We start from the raw sequence: 15,779 nt of genomic DNA on the forward strand, positions 1-15,779 counted from the left end.
ATCCAGAATTTATTCCAACTTTTTAAACAGAGAAACAGCTCACTTATAGTCAGTTTTACAGAAAATTCCAAACAAAATATCTTCTGCAGTTCTTCTGACTCTGTTGACTGGCATCCTCTCAAGCTGAAATCCCTTTCCTGAAGAGGCTTAGGTGCAAGCACAGGGGAATGCCAAAGGAAACCAAAGGTGATAAAGTGATAGAAATTTCAAATGCAAGAATGCCCTTGGTTCTAGAGAGGCAGACTGACATGAGAGTCAGGGGAAATAAGAAAGGCATCTTGTAATCTCACCCATCTAAGCCTCTAAGTAAGGAAGGAGGATTAGAGTCAGGCCTAGGTGAAATTTCATAAGACACACAGGGCAGAAGGGCAAGTGTCAGTGCTTCTGTCTCTCCCTGAATGCCCCAAATCATCAGGACTGTGGAAGAAGGAAACTAACGTACTGAGAAGCTGTAATGGTCTCAAGTCTGTGACAGATGCTTTCTTATGTGTTTCCTCATTTAATCAGTACTGTTCATCCAGTTCAATAATGAAGTCAAAAAGCTTTCCTAGTATTCAGGACAATATAAGAGATAGGCATCTGCTAACCGGATATTTTTACCTACTTGGGAAAACCTAAAACTCAATATTCCTCTAGTGACTATTAAAGCCCATTCTACTTTATCCCTATTTTTTTTCCCAAAAAGATAACCATTTTTTAGATTTAGCTGTAAAATATGCTGTGCACACCCTTGACTTTTCTACCACTCTTCTACTATACACGTGTGTTGTGTATACAGGTAAACACACTAATATGATACAGTAAATCATTTAGAAAACTGTTACCAACTTTTAGTCCAGAATTAAAGTATTAAAATAGAAATTAAACATACCTCTAGTTGATGAATTAAATCCTGGTAAGTTTTTAGTGGCCCCTCTCCCCTGAAATAAAATAATTATTAAGGAGGTAAGAAAAAGTTATTGCCTAGAAATTGATTTTGTATTAAAGTTTTAGAGCATCCTGTGTATTTACAGATCCAAAATTTTGAAGAATAATATTGAAGAGATGAGTAACACTGTCACTCTTCTTAAAGCAGCTTTAATATTTAACTCTTACCTCTTAAGGCACTTTTAAAAACTGGTAAACATTATATATGTTAATTTTATAATGTAAAGAAAATTAAAACTGACATATTTAAGTTTTTTCTTTTTTAACTTTCTTCATTTTGCTTCATAAACTCAAGATATGAGATCTGAAAAGGCCTTTGTTCCATAATGGATAAAAGATGAGACCAAAAATCAGGAAATTCTCATTTTTTATTCTGATTTCAACTATGGCAAGAACTGAGGTGATTTTGATGAGGCATGTCAGTTAAGTTTCAATTCTGAGTCTATAAAACAAGCAAAACAGTATTTGTGCTACCACTCTCATCAAGAAGATTAAGGAATATCACACTGAAAACTACCAAGAAGAATTAAGAACTTCACAAGTGAAAAGTAAATTACAACAAAGAGCAACAGAATACATTAAGAAGAGCAGCAGCCTAGGCATCAATCAGAAGATCTGAAATCTAGTAGGTACCAGTTTGGCCCTTAATAGCTACTAGTTATGAACACAATATTCTTTTACTCTGATAAACTGTTGTAAGGACAAATGAAATTATGAAGCAGAAACCACTTTAAAAACTATATGACACTGGTATGTGTGAAATCTTTAAAACTATAATGCATTAGAAAATCTAAAATACATAAATTATAAAGAAATATGAGTAACTGTAAATAAATGACAAAGAAACTATATAAATTGTTAAGACAACGTTAAATAATAGCCTTAAGAAAAACTATAAAACCGCTCAGGACAATTACAAAACCGGTGCTGTGAAGACTAACAGATGAGTCTCAGAAAAAAGCAACTAGATGAGGCTGGTAAGCCACTGTCTTAAGGGAAAACAGAAAGACCATTTGGGGGAGAAACAGGTATACTGACAGGGTGGGTAGAAAACAAAGCCAGCTTGAGAGTTTATGACAGTTATATTACCGAGACTTGCAAGAATGACACAAGGTCTTAGACATTACAGAAAATCCATTTTATTTTCCTGAACATCAGTGGTTCCTGACCAATAACCGTACCCCAGGAATAAGCCCCCCTCCACAGAGCTTTAGTTACCCCTTCTCTTCACAATAGAGCCTTTCATGCTTCCTAGTCTCTGTGGGCCACATGTCATCCCTTGCCAAGATCCACTAGTCTGACTCAGAAACAAAAACTGCTGACCATACAATCCTGAAATACCCTGAGATAAGAAACAAGAAATAAAAGGGACAGTCACAAACTTAAAAAAAAAATTTCTACTGAGGAATCCTTTACTTGGGAAGATTTTATATACCAAGGGTTTCCCTGGTGGCTCAGATGGTCAAGAATCTGCCTGCAAAGCAGGAGACCTGGGTTCAATCCTTGAGTCAGGAATATCTCCTGGAGAAGGCAATGGCAACCCACTCCAGTATTATTGCCTGGGGAGTTCCATGGACAGAGGAGCCTGGTGGGTTACAGACCAGGGAGGGTCACAAAAAGTTGGACATGACTGAGCAGCTAACATTTTCATTTTATATACCAAACTACATTTGGTAAGTAAAAATTTATTTTTTCAGTTTTTAGCAGTTAAAAAATTTTTTTCATCTGATTTGTATCACCATGAGATAACTAGCATGATTCCAGTGCAAAGTAAAGATCTCTGTTTTTTCAGTTAATCTTCACATTTCAGTTAACCACATGTCGAGTGTAGGTAAACAAATTCTATTTTACTTTCTTTTGCACACTTGACTCATCAGATTTTTAAGTGATATAAACTAAAAAAAGGAGGTCAAAACTAGTTTGAGAAAATTCAATTCTGGGAGAAGGTTGCTAAGAATTAAGAACAAAGGAAGGAAACCTGGGGGACAAAAAGATCTCCAATGATGGAAAATATGGAAAGATATTAACAAATGACTGCTGACCAGAGGCAAAATTATTCAACTCCTAGCATTTGTCCTTTACCCTCTGCAAGAATCATTTCTCTTGAAAAGGTAGAAGACATCATGAAGACAAGAATGACTCCCTTCCTCACTGCTCATCTTCCTTCCATGTGAAGAAATCTTCACGAGCACAGCCTCCCTCACTCTCTCTGCACTCTCACTTGTCTCACCCCTCAGAAGAGGGTGGACGTTTACGGATTTTTATTTTCAGTCTTTTTGCTGACTCCGCGAAAATAAATTGCACGTGGTAGCCCTTTCATTTTTCCTTCTTCTCTTGGTAGTAAAGGTACCCTTGGAATATATCTGGTCTTTCAAGTGTTTTAAGAGATACATTCTGCCCCTAGGGGGTAAGATTTCTTAATTCTAGGTATTATTTTTAAAAACCTATTTGCCTATGGCTATAAACTACACTATTCAGTATCAGCTTTATAAATGCCACTGGCCCCCATCTGCCTATTCTTTTGCTTATTTTTCAGTTAATTCTGAATTTGGGTGAAGAAAAAGGGGCTCTTTATTGAGCCCCAATTTCTTTGGAAGGACTGATGCTAAAGCTGAAACTCCAGTACTTTGGCCACCTCATGAGAAGAGTTGACTCATTGGAAAAGACTCTGATGCTGGGAGGAATTGGGGGCAGGAGGAGAAGGGGACGACAAAGGATGAGCTGGCTGGATGGTATCACTGACTTGATGGATGTGAGTCTGAGTGAACTCCGGGAGTTGGTGATGAACAGGGAGGCCTGGCGTGCTGCGATTCATGGGGTCGCAAAGAGTCGGACACGACTGAGTGACTAAACTGAACTGAAAGCTCACACAGTGGTAGAGATCCCAATTAGTTTAGCTGAGCTTCAGAACAAACGGATTACATTCCAGAATACGGAAACAACCGGCAGGCGTGGCCCACTGCTGGTTATAATTTCAAAGTCAAAATGAGTAGAAGAGAAGCCACAACATTGAAGATATCAAGTATTCTCCAGTTTTGAAAAATGGGTAAGATACATATCAGAAAATGAGTGAAAAGTTTGAGGTCATTCCTCGAGAAAATTCTAGAACAGGTTATTGAGTGCATAACTGATTAAAGTTTTAACAACACTGAGATACTATGCCATATGTATAATCGTCCATTATCATAAGAAAAGACAGAATGTAGCTCAGATAAATGTAAAGTTAGGGAAACTCTGCTACATAATGAATGCTGACCCATGGAGGTGTGGCACCCTACTGACATGGCAGAGCTCATGGCTCTATTCCTTGACCTGTGTATAAGCAGTCACTGCATAAAGATTTCAAAGGCATGTCGTTTAAACTTACTGATGCAGGCTCGGGGAGACACTGATATGCGGGATGACGAAAAAGCAGGAAGCAAAATTATTTCAGCACTACGCAAGGAATGGGACACAAACCTGGAAGAGGATCTCAGTGAAGTCTAAACCCTCATTAAAGGAATGTCTTCTTGCTGCATTCACTGAACTGTCGTAAGAACTACTACTTATACAGTCTTTTTACATATATTTGAAACCACCTTTAATCTATCAATGACATAACATAGCACTTTTTCTTTATACCAGATATCATTAAATTCATTTTAAAAGGTAGTGTAACTACATTTACCTAGTAAATAAATACAGAGAATAGGCCATGCTGGACATGTTCCGTCCATATAGAACCATCTCATTCTCCTGATCCTCCCACTTCTCAATCTCGCAGTTGGCATCAGAAGTGAGCAAACCCAGCCTGAGTCCAAGCTTTGCTATCTTGGCTTGCTCCTGCAAAACACACATTTTAATCCCAACGATGTAGTCATTAGCCATGTAAAAGTAAGACTGGAAGTAAGACTACTGCGAGAGAAGCTCTTACCTCAGAGTCAGGCTTATCTGCCTTTAATGATCTCAGGTTTGCACTATTCTTCTGTGACAATAAAAAGATTAGAGCATCTTAAAAACCGGTACAGTTAATTGTGAAGACACACAATAGTAACGGAGAGCGTAACAAAATTTTAACAAAAATTTTTTCAGTTCATACTTAAACTATATTCAACTGTTTAAGTAAAAACAATTGTGGCTGACCCTTGAACAACGTGGGGGTTAAGGGCGCTGACCCTCACCTTAGCCAAAACCTCCATATAACTTACCAGAGTCCACCCTTCATATCCACAGCTCCCCCGTATCTACGGTTTTATGCCTGTGAATTCAACCAACCTCAGACGGTGTAGCACTGGAGTATGTACTATTGAAAAAAATTCACTAATAAGTGGACCTCCAAGTCCAAACCCATGTCGTTCAAGGGTCCACTGTAATGGCAAATACCCAAATACGTGGCTTCAGCTTTGAACAGGTAGGTAGTCAGAAATCTGGGGCTAGGGAAAGCATCTGTGTTTCAGACTCTTAAAGACTTCCGCAGTCTTCCCACAGACCAATTACTACACACCCAAACCTCCCTGGCCCCTCCTCTAAATTATTCTTAAGAAATGATGTAATAAAATTAACCACTACATGGCAGCTTTCAGTATCTTCCAAATGTTAAGGCTCTGGAATTCATTTCCTTTAACCAGCTTGCCCTTTTGAGGGATAAATTTCAGCCTCCTGGTTTCACTTACATCCAGATTCCTAATCCTATATCCCAGGTTATATAGGTAATTATACTTAGAATTTAGGATTTACTATTTGAACCAGCATGCTTTTACGGCCCCTAGCTTTGAAACAGCAAGTTAGTTTCTACGTAGGCTATTTAAAACTCAAGAGTATATTTCCTCTAGGGCAGGAGAAAACATCTTACACCAGTTTGGTTACCAGGCTAGCCCACAGATGATTGCTTACTTGTAACAACCACTACCTATAGCAATGTTTCTTTGAAAAATATATTCAGAAGTTCTCTTGAGATGGCAGCCCAAGTCGGGTATTCCCTGCATTCTGAGATCTGGTGGGAACTCCCCTAGCTGGGGCAGCAGTTCCAGAACAGCTGGGCTAGTAGAGACAAAGGGGCCAGGAGACCAGGGAGCCATTTACTTTTAAAAGGAAACATTTATTTAAAACACACACACACACACACACACACACACACACACACACACACACACACACACAGCCCCCCGCCCAACCCCCGCCAGAGTCTATATTCACACACACGGACACAAAGTGCAAATTATGATAAAACACACGTGTGTCTGCTTAGCTTAAGAAGGTAACTCTGAAGTATACGTGGGCTTCTCTGTTTTTGTTGCCCTTATTATCACCATGACTTACTACTTCTGACCAGCTATTTTGTCACCACTTTAACTGCAGAACAGAACTGCAACTTTTTCCTTTTTTTCTATCCCATAGTTTATATTTGTTGTGTACCATAAAAGAAATGGGAGGAGGTAAAGGACAGAAAAGAAATACAGTGTCCATAAAGTTACACACACACACACTGCTTCTTGGGTCCATTAGAAAATAAGCAGAGATGATCAATGATTTCCTTGGCTCCGTGTATCATTTCACCATCTGTATTTTCTTCCTTAGTCTAGTAGACTATAAAGCAATTGATAAAAGTGTTTAAGAAAGTTAAGAATACCCTAGAAGTTTTTAGGTTTTGTTTTATTGGGAATTTTACACTCTACCTTTATTCAATTTAGTTGTGTTTCCATTGTTTTTATTTTTAATTTTACAAATTATTATTATTAAAGTGTTTATATGAAGACTGAAAGGGAATTGCCTGAAAAGGTACAGAAACCATCCTAATAATATAACCAAGCTTGCCATCTAGTGGGCATTATTTTATAAAGCAGTCAGATGAATCAGTTTTAGTCATATAAAGCCAAAAAAAAAAAAAAAACACAACACTTCACGTGTCTAAAAACAAACAAAATGGCTTATTTTCATCAAGGTAGAAAGCATTCAGAAAGTTCTCAGTCTGCATAAGATGGTTCCAACATGATCTTGTGAATTAGACCCCAAGCTATGAAAAACAAACAAAAAAAAACCCCTGACTTCAGATTATGGCTTCTTATTAACCATAAAATCCATTACCTATTCGCTCAACCCCAAACCAAACACAAATAACCAGACTATGGGCTCCATTTAGACTACCACTCAGAATAACAATTCCGAACAGTCCACATTTCATATCCTAGCTTTTTTTGTAATGTCACTTATTGGAGGTTGCGGAGAGTAGCAAAAGGCAACAAGAGCATAATTTGAATTCTGAATAAAAATATCTCAAGTGGACAAAGGTCTTCTACTTACCATTGGCTTTGGAAGTGAAAGGTAGCCATACTTCTCTCCTGCAAATAACATAATATAACTTAAAACAAATTTCCCACTACTCACATTTAATTTTTAATATTATCAAATAAAATGTTAGTACATTAGTTTTGATAATTTAGTCTAGTAATTACATATGACTGAGGAATAAGATTTTAATTTGGTTTGTGAACATGAAAACAAAATATATTTGGCACAGATTTTGATTTATAAAATTGTTTCTGAAGCCCTGTCTTCACAATTTATGTTTAATACTCCCTACATCAAGATGACATTTGTGCCATCCTTACTTCTGAGTTTACACCTCTAGATAAATTAAGTCCAGAATTAAGTTCCAAAGGCCCTCTCATCTTATGAGGATGCAGAATGATTTTTCATAACAACCTAACTGAGGTCCACTTTCAATATCCAGAGCTTTTCTGCATCTCCAAAACAAAGTTAATCACCCAAGGACAGGAAAGCCTCATTATTTCACTGAAGATACACTCTAATATTCCTTTGTTGTATTGGAACCATCTTGAAGTTAATCTGCCTAGCCTGTAGTTTATAGGGATGTACCAGGTTCCATGGCTCTGCACTTACTTTGTCACTTGGCAGACTGGACGTATGAGATGCTGTTCACTGAAGTGGGGTGAACAGGAAGAGGAGCTTGCTTATGGATGAATACGAACTTACTTGGGGGGCGTATGAGTTGGGAATAAGGGAGTGATCCAGCCAGACAAAAGATAATGAGGCCATGATGTTGATAGTAGAAATGAAGAAAGTGAAAGTGAAAGTGAAGTCACTCAGTCGTGTCCAACTCTTTGCGACCCCATGGACTATAGTCTATCAGGCTCCTCCGTCCATGGGATTTTCCAGGCAAGAGTGCTGGAGTGGATTGCCATTTCCTTCTCCAGGGGATCTTCCTGACCCAGGAATCGAACCTGGGTCTCCCGCATTGCAGGCAGATGCTTTACCATCTGAGCCACCAGGGAAGCAGAAATGAAGACAAGAGGACTGATTTAAGAAGAATTTTACAAGTAAGATTGGTAGGATTCAATGAGTGTAGAGGTAAGAGACAGTTTGAGGATAACTGGGCTTGATCTAATCCAAATTCTGTAATACCCCAGTCCTACCACTGAGAACATGAATTTTTTTTCTGATTGATCATGCCATGTAAAGTCCCTTTCAGGACCAAAACTAATTATAAGAACTTCTAATACGGAATATTAGAGCATATCTTCAGTGAAATAATAAGGCTTTCCTGTCCTTGGGTGATTAACTTTGTTTTGGAGATGCAGAAAAGCTCTGGATATTGAAAGTGGACCTCAATTAGGTCAGAATCTGCAAGCTATGAGAGAAAGCAAGAATTTGACTTTTGTCTAAAATAATCTCAAATTCTAAATGTGGATACACACTCATCACTAAGGAAAGGTGGAATCTTTTTGATCTGGTACCTTCTCATACAAAGGGGGATCATGGCCTCCCTAAAGGCAGAATTGGATGAAGGCAGAGAGGCAGGAAGACAAAGATTGATTTTTGAATTCCTGACACAATCCCAGGAGGCCCTATTATGAAATCTAAGGGTCTCTTGGTAAGGGGACAACCACCTAGCTCTCAGACTGACTTCAGATATGCAAACACTAAAGGCTCTTTTTCACTGCTTAGCATGTTGTTGCTACTTAATTGGTTGGCTAACTGAGACTTGCAAATATATCTGTTTAGTTTCCCAGTCAGGGAGTCAAAATTTGCAGAGCAGAACTTACATGGCTAAAATAGAGTAGAGGCTTTCCAATCATAGTTATGAGTTACAACAGTAGCAAAGAGAAACCAGAATCTGAAGGACCCACTCTGTCCTTCGCAGGGGGCAGGTGCGAGGTAACAGGCAGGTTTGTGGAAATAACCATACAGAATAGGAAGAGCAGCTCAGTTACATTGGCTCGACTCATCAACGACAGCTAACTCAGAGTGGGACTTCTTTGGAGGAAGAGCTGTATTTATGAGCTTCATGATAACAGTCGGGGGGGGGAAAAAGGCAGTGCAAGAAATTAACCAACTCTGACTCAATTCACCGCATATAAGTAAGGATGCCTCTGAACAGTTAAAGAATGGGTGTCCCATTAATCAAAGGCAGCAGTTCCCTACCTAAAGAGGAATTTCTGTTCAGCATTTAGGAAGTTAAGAAAATCCTGGGGACAGGTTACCCAAACTTTAAGAAAGACTGGGAAGCTTCTCTTCATTTCTTACACAAGTCTTATGGCTAAATGATCAATTCCTTTAAATATGGATCAATTATAATCAATTACCTTTTAGTATACAAAACTCGCCTCACATAAAAACCCATTCAATACTTAATCAAAGTATCAAAATAATGTGCCATTCAGACTAGCTATCGATTTTTAAATGCAGAAGTGTGGTAAGCATTTATTACATTTTATAAATTATATCTACAAATTCTACTATTCTCTGACTTTTAAATAAATCAATAATTATCCTAGATGGGTATTTTAAAAAACATGATATGTTTAGACGTTCATATTCAGTAAAACATGTAATTTGATGTTATTTTGACTTTAAATGACATTTTAAACAAGCATGCTGACACTAACGGAAGCCATTAAGAAGGAAAAAAAACATAAAAACACATAAACAACTGGACACACAGTACAATGGGAAATAAAAATCCAAGTTGATATTAAAATAAAGAGTAAAAATTATGCCTCTGTACATTGTATGGTGCTATTCTACACGTTGTAGAAATACCAGTGAACTTACCCATCAAACGAAATATTCCAAGATTATGTAGTCATCAAGGAAAGAGATTCCATCCAAGTGGAAGGAAAGCAATTTGAAAATCAAATAACTACATTCATTTCATTATGAAGTTAGTAGAATTATATCAGAGAATTACTGTACTACAGAAGAGCTTTTGTACTAAAGCTAAAAAACAATTTATAAGAAGTATAAAAATGACTTAATTTCAATAAGAAAGCTACAATGTTAATATTAATTCAAAAGAATCCCCTATACTGTTGTACAACAAATTTTACTGCTTTGATACTACATTGAAGGACAAGTAATATTTTTACTATTTTTTGTGTAAGATACTTTATTATAAAAATAATCCAGTTGGGTTATAAAAGTTATTCATTTGGCATCTGACATTTTTGACATTAAAAATTAACAGTTACATTAAAATATGAATATATTTCAATATATGAACAGTTTCTCACCTCGTCTTCCTTCAAACACATCATTGATTTCTCTCAGCAGTGTTGACATGTCACTTATTTGGGATTCCCAGGCTTCGCAGAATACATCTAGATTTTCTTTAGCAATTTTACTAGATGGATGCAATGTCAAAGTTTCAGCAGCAGAAATTATCTAAAGAAACAATACACAGGTTTAAACTTCAAAATCTTACCTCTCAGAATCATACTGGAAACCAAACTTAAAATCAACTCAGTGACACAACTATTAATACAAAGCAATTTCCACACGTAAGTCCCATGTTGGGCAATATAGACATGCATAGAAGAATAAAACTTACTGTTCCTTACAAGCTCATCTACAGATAAACAGTAGGCATTATTATAACAAGCAGTGGTGTTCGCACTGGCAGCAATGATGGCAGCAGCAGTAATATATGCATATGCCTGCAAGTGCGTGGTAGATACACCCTTGAGGTACGGTGCTTGATATGCATTAGTATTAATCCTCCAACACAGAAACAAAATACTATCCTTTTCAAATAAGTATTATTCTGATTTTACAGCTGGAGAAACTCAGACTCAAGGATACCAAGTAACTTATGTATGTGGCTCTTTGTGGGCACTGCACCCATGTTCCAGGTGTTGTGAAAACAGTTGTGAATGAAACAGATCAGTGTTCCTCTCTCATGGGGCTCATATTATAATATGGGGAGACAGAGGATTAAAAATTTGCAAGCAAATCATGAAATATCTTCAAAGATGATAAATGGTAAGTATAAAAACAAAGGGCAAGCAGGATGGACGGTATTAGGTAGTCCTAGTATTTTAAGCTAGGTGGTCACTGGCAAAGGTGGCATGTACATGAAGAACTGAAAAATGTGAAGGAATCACAAGGAAGCCTGGGCAAAGGCACCTGAGGTGAGATATTGCTATATATTCTAACAACAGCCAAGCAGGCCAGTGTAGACTGGACTAACATGGAGAAAAGGAAGGTCACCAACGATTTTGTGATGCAGAAATGCACACAGTAGGATAGGCTTTACTCTGAGGGAGACAGGGAGTCACTGAAGAGCCTTCAGAAACGGATATGTAATGGAAAAGAATATAAAAAAGAAAAAGACATAAAAGTGAACCACTTTGCTGTACACTAATAACTAACACAACATTGTCAATCAACTATACTTCAATTAAAAAAAGGAAATCGATATGGTCAGAGCTGCCTTCGAGAGAATTAGACCTAGGTGCTCCTCCTGGGTGGGCACAGTCCCACAGGCACAGGCTTGACAAGCAGGTGGCAGCTTTATGAGGAGAACAAGGCTCCCCATCTTCGGGGAAGGGGGGTGCGTGGCCCGCCAGCGGACAGGAAGCTGGACACAGTAGTGAGGGCTTCTCAACTGGGAGCCACTGTACAGAATGCCGAGTGTTCAGCTGTGCCTTGGGTATGACGGGACACTGCAAACAAAATACAAAAACGACACTGCCAAAGCAGAGATGTCCAGAAATACTATAAATTATCCTAGAGGTGTGCTCTATTTTCTTAAATTACTCCTTTGAGAGATAGGTAACACCACGAATAAAAGCTGAGGCTAAGGGAATAGAAAAAGCCTTTCAAGTTGTAGAAACTGGCAACAGCCTCTATCTATCACCATCCTGGGGAAGAAAATAAGCTTTTCCTAATACCCCTGCTGCCACAGAAACAGTAAGCAGAGAATTACAAGCACAGAGCTGGTAGAGATGGGGGACTACGAGTGCTGACTGTGTATCACAGGAGGTCCGAACTTCAGTTCTACTGAAGCACATTTACGGCCAAAGCAAGGAGTACGGCTCCCAAATGGACAAGTAAATCTTGAAACCTTGGTTTCCCCCAATAAACAGAGATCTTCTGGTTTTAACAAAATGCTCAGCAGATGGTCACTGGGGATGGTTACTCACACAGTTTCTGCTTCCAAGCTTTTGACACTGCCCTCTACCGGGGAGCATAAACATCCATCCAGCATGGCTCTGAGAGCCTGCCCATACTAAGATGCCTTTGCTGTTCTCAACTACATATTCAGGGGCTCAACATCTGTCATCCGATAATGCAAAAAAGGGAATAAGTCCTTTTGACTGCCATGATAAATAAGAACATTTGGTAAATTGTATGTTTGAGCTTAGACCTAAGTAAGGAGAAGGTCTGTCCCTCAGGTTTTCCCTTAACTTGACAGAGACATTTTTAAATGGGATATCCGCTTTTTAAATGCTTTTAAAAATTATGAAAACAAAGTAACATTATATAGAATTCAGAAAAAAATTACTCACAATTCTCCCTAACAAGTAGAACATTCATTTCCGTACAATCCTACAGTCACTTTCATATATATATATATAGATTTTATATGTAGCAATTATAGCATATAAACAAATTTGTATCCTGCTTTTGTTACCTAACATTTTAATAAAACACCTTTTGATGCTGCTAATTCTAGTTATCATAATTATTATTCTAATGTCATAATATACTATACTATTTGCCTAATTTAAGATTGTTATTTGAATCTTATTATAAGCAATGTTGTAACAAATGCTTTTGCTGCTGCTGCTGCCGCTAAGTCATTTCAGTCTTGTCCGACTCTGTACGACCCCATAGACGGCAGCCCACCAGGCTCCCCCGTCCCTGGGATTCTCCAGGCAAGAACACTGGAGTGGGTTGCCATTTCCTTCTCCAATGCATGCAAGTGAAAAGTGAAAGTGAAGTCACTCAGTCGTGTCCGACTCCGTCCATGGGATTTTCCAGGCAAGAGTACTGGAGTGGGGTGCCATTGCCTTCTCCGAACAAACGCTTTTACTTTTCTTTAATCTCCTTATGTCTTTAGGAATTTGGGGGTCAAAATGTGAGTATTTTTATGGCTTGTTACATAATGATAACTTAGTTTGCAAATGTGTCATAACAACCTACACTGTAAACAGCTTTTCATTTAAATAGGTATAAACTATGGCATCGGTTAAATGAGCCGGTCTCCAGTTTGGCAGATGACCAGGTAATCCCGTGGAATGTTCCGACACACTATCAACACAAGTTCCATCACCCTCACTTCTCTCAGTAGACGTGGCCTGTACTGGGCAGAACTGTTTGTGTCCTCCTTGTGCACACTTTGCTATGACACTCAGATAAAACATAATACAGAATGAACGATCTGCTGTTCATCATACCTGCTGGCCAGTCACCTGAAATGTCTCCTCTGCGTGTAGACAGGTTATTTCAAGAGGTTCTGTCCCAGATACATGTCTCAACAATCGACAGGTCTACAAGAAAAATTTTTATAGTTCAGCTTTCTCCTTCTTCACAATATATAGCATCATTTTATAATTAATAAAGAAAATAAAACAGGGCTTCCCTGGTGGCTCAGCGGTAACAAATCCATGTCAATGCAGGAGACACAGGTTAGATCCCTGATCCAGGAAGATCCCACATGCTGTGGAGCAACTAAACACTGAGCCTGTGCTCTAGAGCCCGGGAGCCACAACTACTGAGCCCACCTACTGTAATTACTGAAGTCCGTGCGCCCTAGAGCCTGTGCTCTGCAACAAGAGAAGCCACAGAAAATGAAAAGCTTGCACACCATAGAGAAAAGCTCACATGCAGCAATGAAAACCCAGCAGAGCCAAACTAAATATAAATAAAATTACAAGAAAATAAAACATTAAAACCTAAAAAATAAATTTGTAATTAATGAGATTATACTGATTTCAAACAGATTTTAGGAGCAAAACTGGAACAAATAAGGGTTGCGCATATAAACTATTGTTTCTACTTCCCATCTGAACACTGTAAGGTGGTCACAAAATATAAGAGCCAGGAGAAATCCTGAGACTTCCCTGGTGGTCCAGTGGTTAACACTCCATACTACCAATGCATAGGGCATAGGTTCAATCTCTGGTGAGGACACATGCCACACGGCACGGCCAAGAAAAAAAGAACCAGGAGGAACCCTGAAAGATTTTGTAGTGCCCGCATATTTTATGTATGAAGAAACGTGGTTCAGAGGAGGATCTACCCACGATCTCTCAGCTGAACTACGTCAGTTGCCACAGGCTACACATTCTTTCTGATAACAAACAACACTTCTGTCAATTAGCACACCTTTTACTGGAAAGAAACCTGGAGTAGGCAGACTGATACAATGAATAAAGAGTCTGTATCAGCAAAAAATATTGAAAATCTTGAGGCTTAACAGTCTGAACTGAGCTGATCCAGTCTATTTCTGTCTGAACTGGTGTATTCCAGTTTAGACCAGTCTATTCCAGTCTTGGAGAAGGCAACGGCAACGCACTCCAGTACTCTTGCCTGGAAAATCCCATGGACGGAGGAACCTGGTAGGCTGCAGTCCATGAGGTCGCTAAGAGTCGGACAAGACTGAAGGACTTCACTTTCACTTTTCACTTTCATGCATTGGAGAAGGAAATGGCAACCCACTCCAGTGTTCTTGCCTGGAGAATTCGAGGGATGGGGGAGCCTGGTGGGCTGCCATCTATGGGGTCACACAGCGTCAGACACGACTGAAGCGACTTAGCAGCAGCAGCAGCAGCAGCATTCCAGTCTAGATCAATCTGATGCAGTCTGAATCAATGTATTCTGGTCTACACCAGTCTGGACTGGTCTATACTGGTCTACACCAGCCTTCATTTAAAATCTGTAGTATTCCGATCTGACCAAAAATTTCAGAGAGTTCAGATCAGTTGCTCAGTCATGTCCAACTCTTTGCAACCCCATGAACCGCAGCATGCCAGGCCTCCCTGTCCATCACCAGCTCCCAGAACCTACTCAAACTCATGTCCACCAAGTCAGTGATGCCATCCAACCATCTCATCCTCTGTCGTCCCCTTCTCCTCCTGCCTTCAGTCTTTCCCAGCACCAGGGTCTTTTCAAATGAGTCAGCTCTTCGCATCCAGTGGCCAAAGTATTGGAGTTTCAGCTTTAACATCAGTCCTTCCAATGAATATTCAGGACTGATTTACTTTAGGATGGACTGCTTGGACCTCCTTGCAGTCCAAGGGACTCCCAAGAGTCTTCTCCAACACCACAGTTCAAAAGCATCAATCCTTCAGTGCTTAGCTTTCTTATAGTCCAATCTCACATCCGTACATGACTATTAGAAAAACCATAGCCTTGACTAGACGGACCTTTGTTCACAAAGTAATGTCTCTGCTTTTCAATATGCTGTCTAGTTTGGTTATAACTTTCCTTCCAAGGAGTAAGTGTCTTTTAATTTCATGGCTGCAATCACTGTCTGCAGTGATTTTGGAGACCAGAAAAATAAAGTCAGCCACTGTTTCCACTGTTTCCCCATCTATTTCCCATGAAGTGATGGGACCAGATGCCATGAT

The 15,779-nt window shown here is 39.0% G+C and overlaps 1 protein-coding gene across 1 annotated transcript in view; it reads right to left on the bottom strand.

Moving 5' to 3' along the window:
- Nucleotides 1-15,779, bottom strand: part of CTNNAL1 (catenin (cadherin-associated protein), alpha-like 1) — a 55,865-nt gene that overhangs the window by 3,996 nt on the left and 36,090 nt on the right. The window contains exons 12-17 of the mRNA XM_010843620.1: nt 13,605-13,697; nt 10,437-10,587; nt 7,207-7,244; nt 4,841-4,891; nt 4,595-4,749; nt 872-920 (exon numbers count right to left, since the gene is read on the bottom strand). Coding sequence (XP_010841922.1) covers nt 872-920; nt 4,595-4,749; nt 4,841-4,891; nt 7,207-7,244; nt 10,437-10,587; nt 13,605-13,697 — 537 coding nt within the window. The remainder of the gene's footprint in view (nt 1-871; nt 921-4,594; nt 4,750-4,840; nt 4,892-7,206; nt 7,245-10,436; nt 10,588-13,604; nt 13,698-15,779) is intronic.

This window comes from Bison bison, unplaced genomic scaffold (assembly GCF_000754665.1).
Source record: "Bison bison bison isolate TAMUID 2011002044 unplaced genomic scaffold, Bison_UMD1.0 scf7180017864183, whole genome shotgun sequence".
NCBI classification, from domain to species: Eukaryota; Metazoa; Chordata; class Mammalia; order Artiodactyla; family Bovidae; genus Bison; species Bison bison.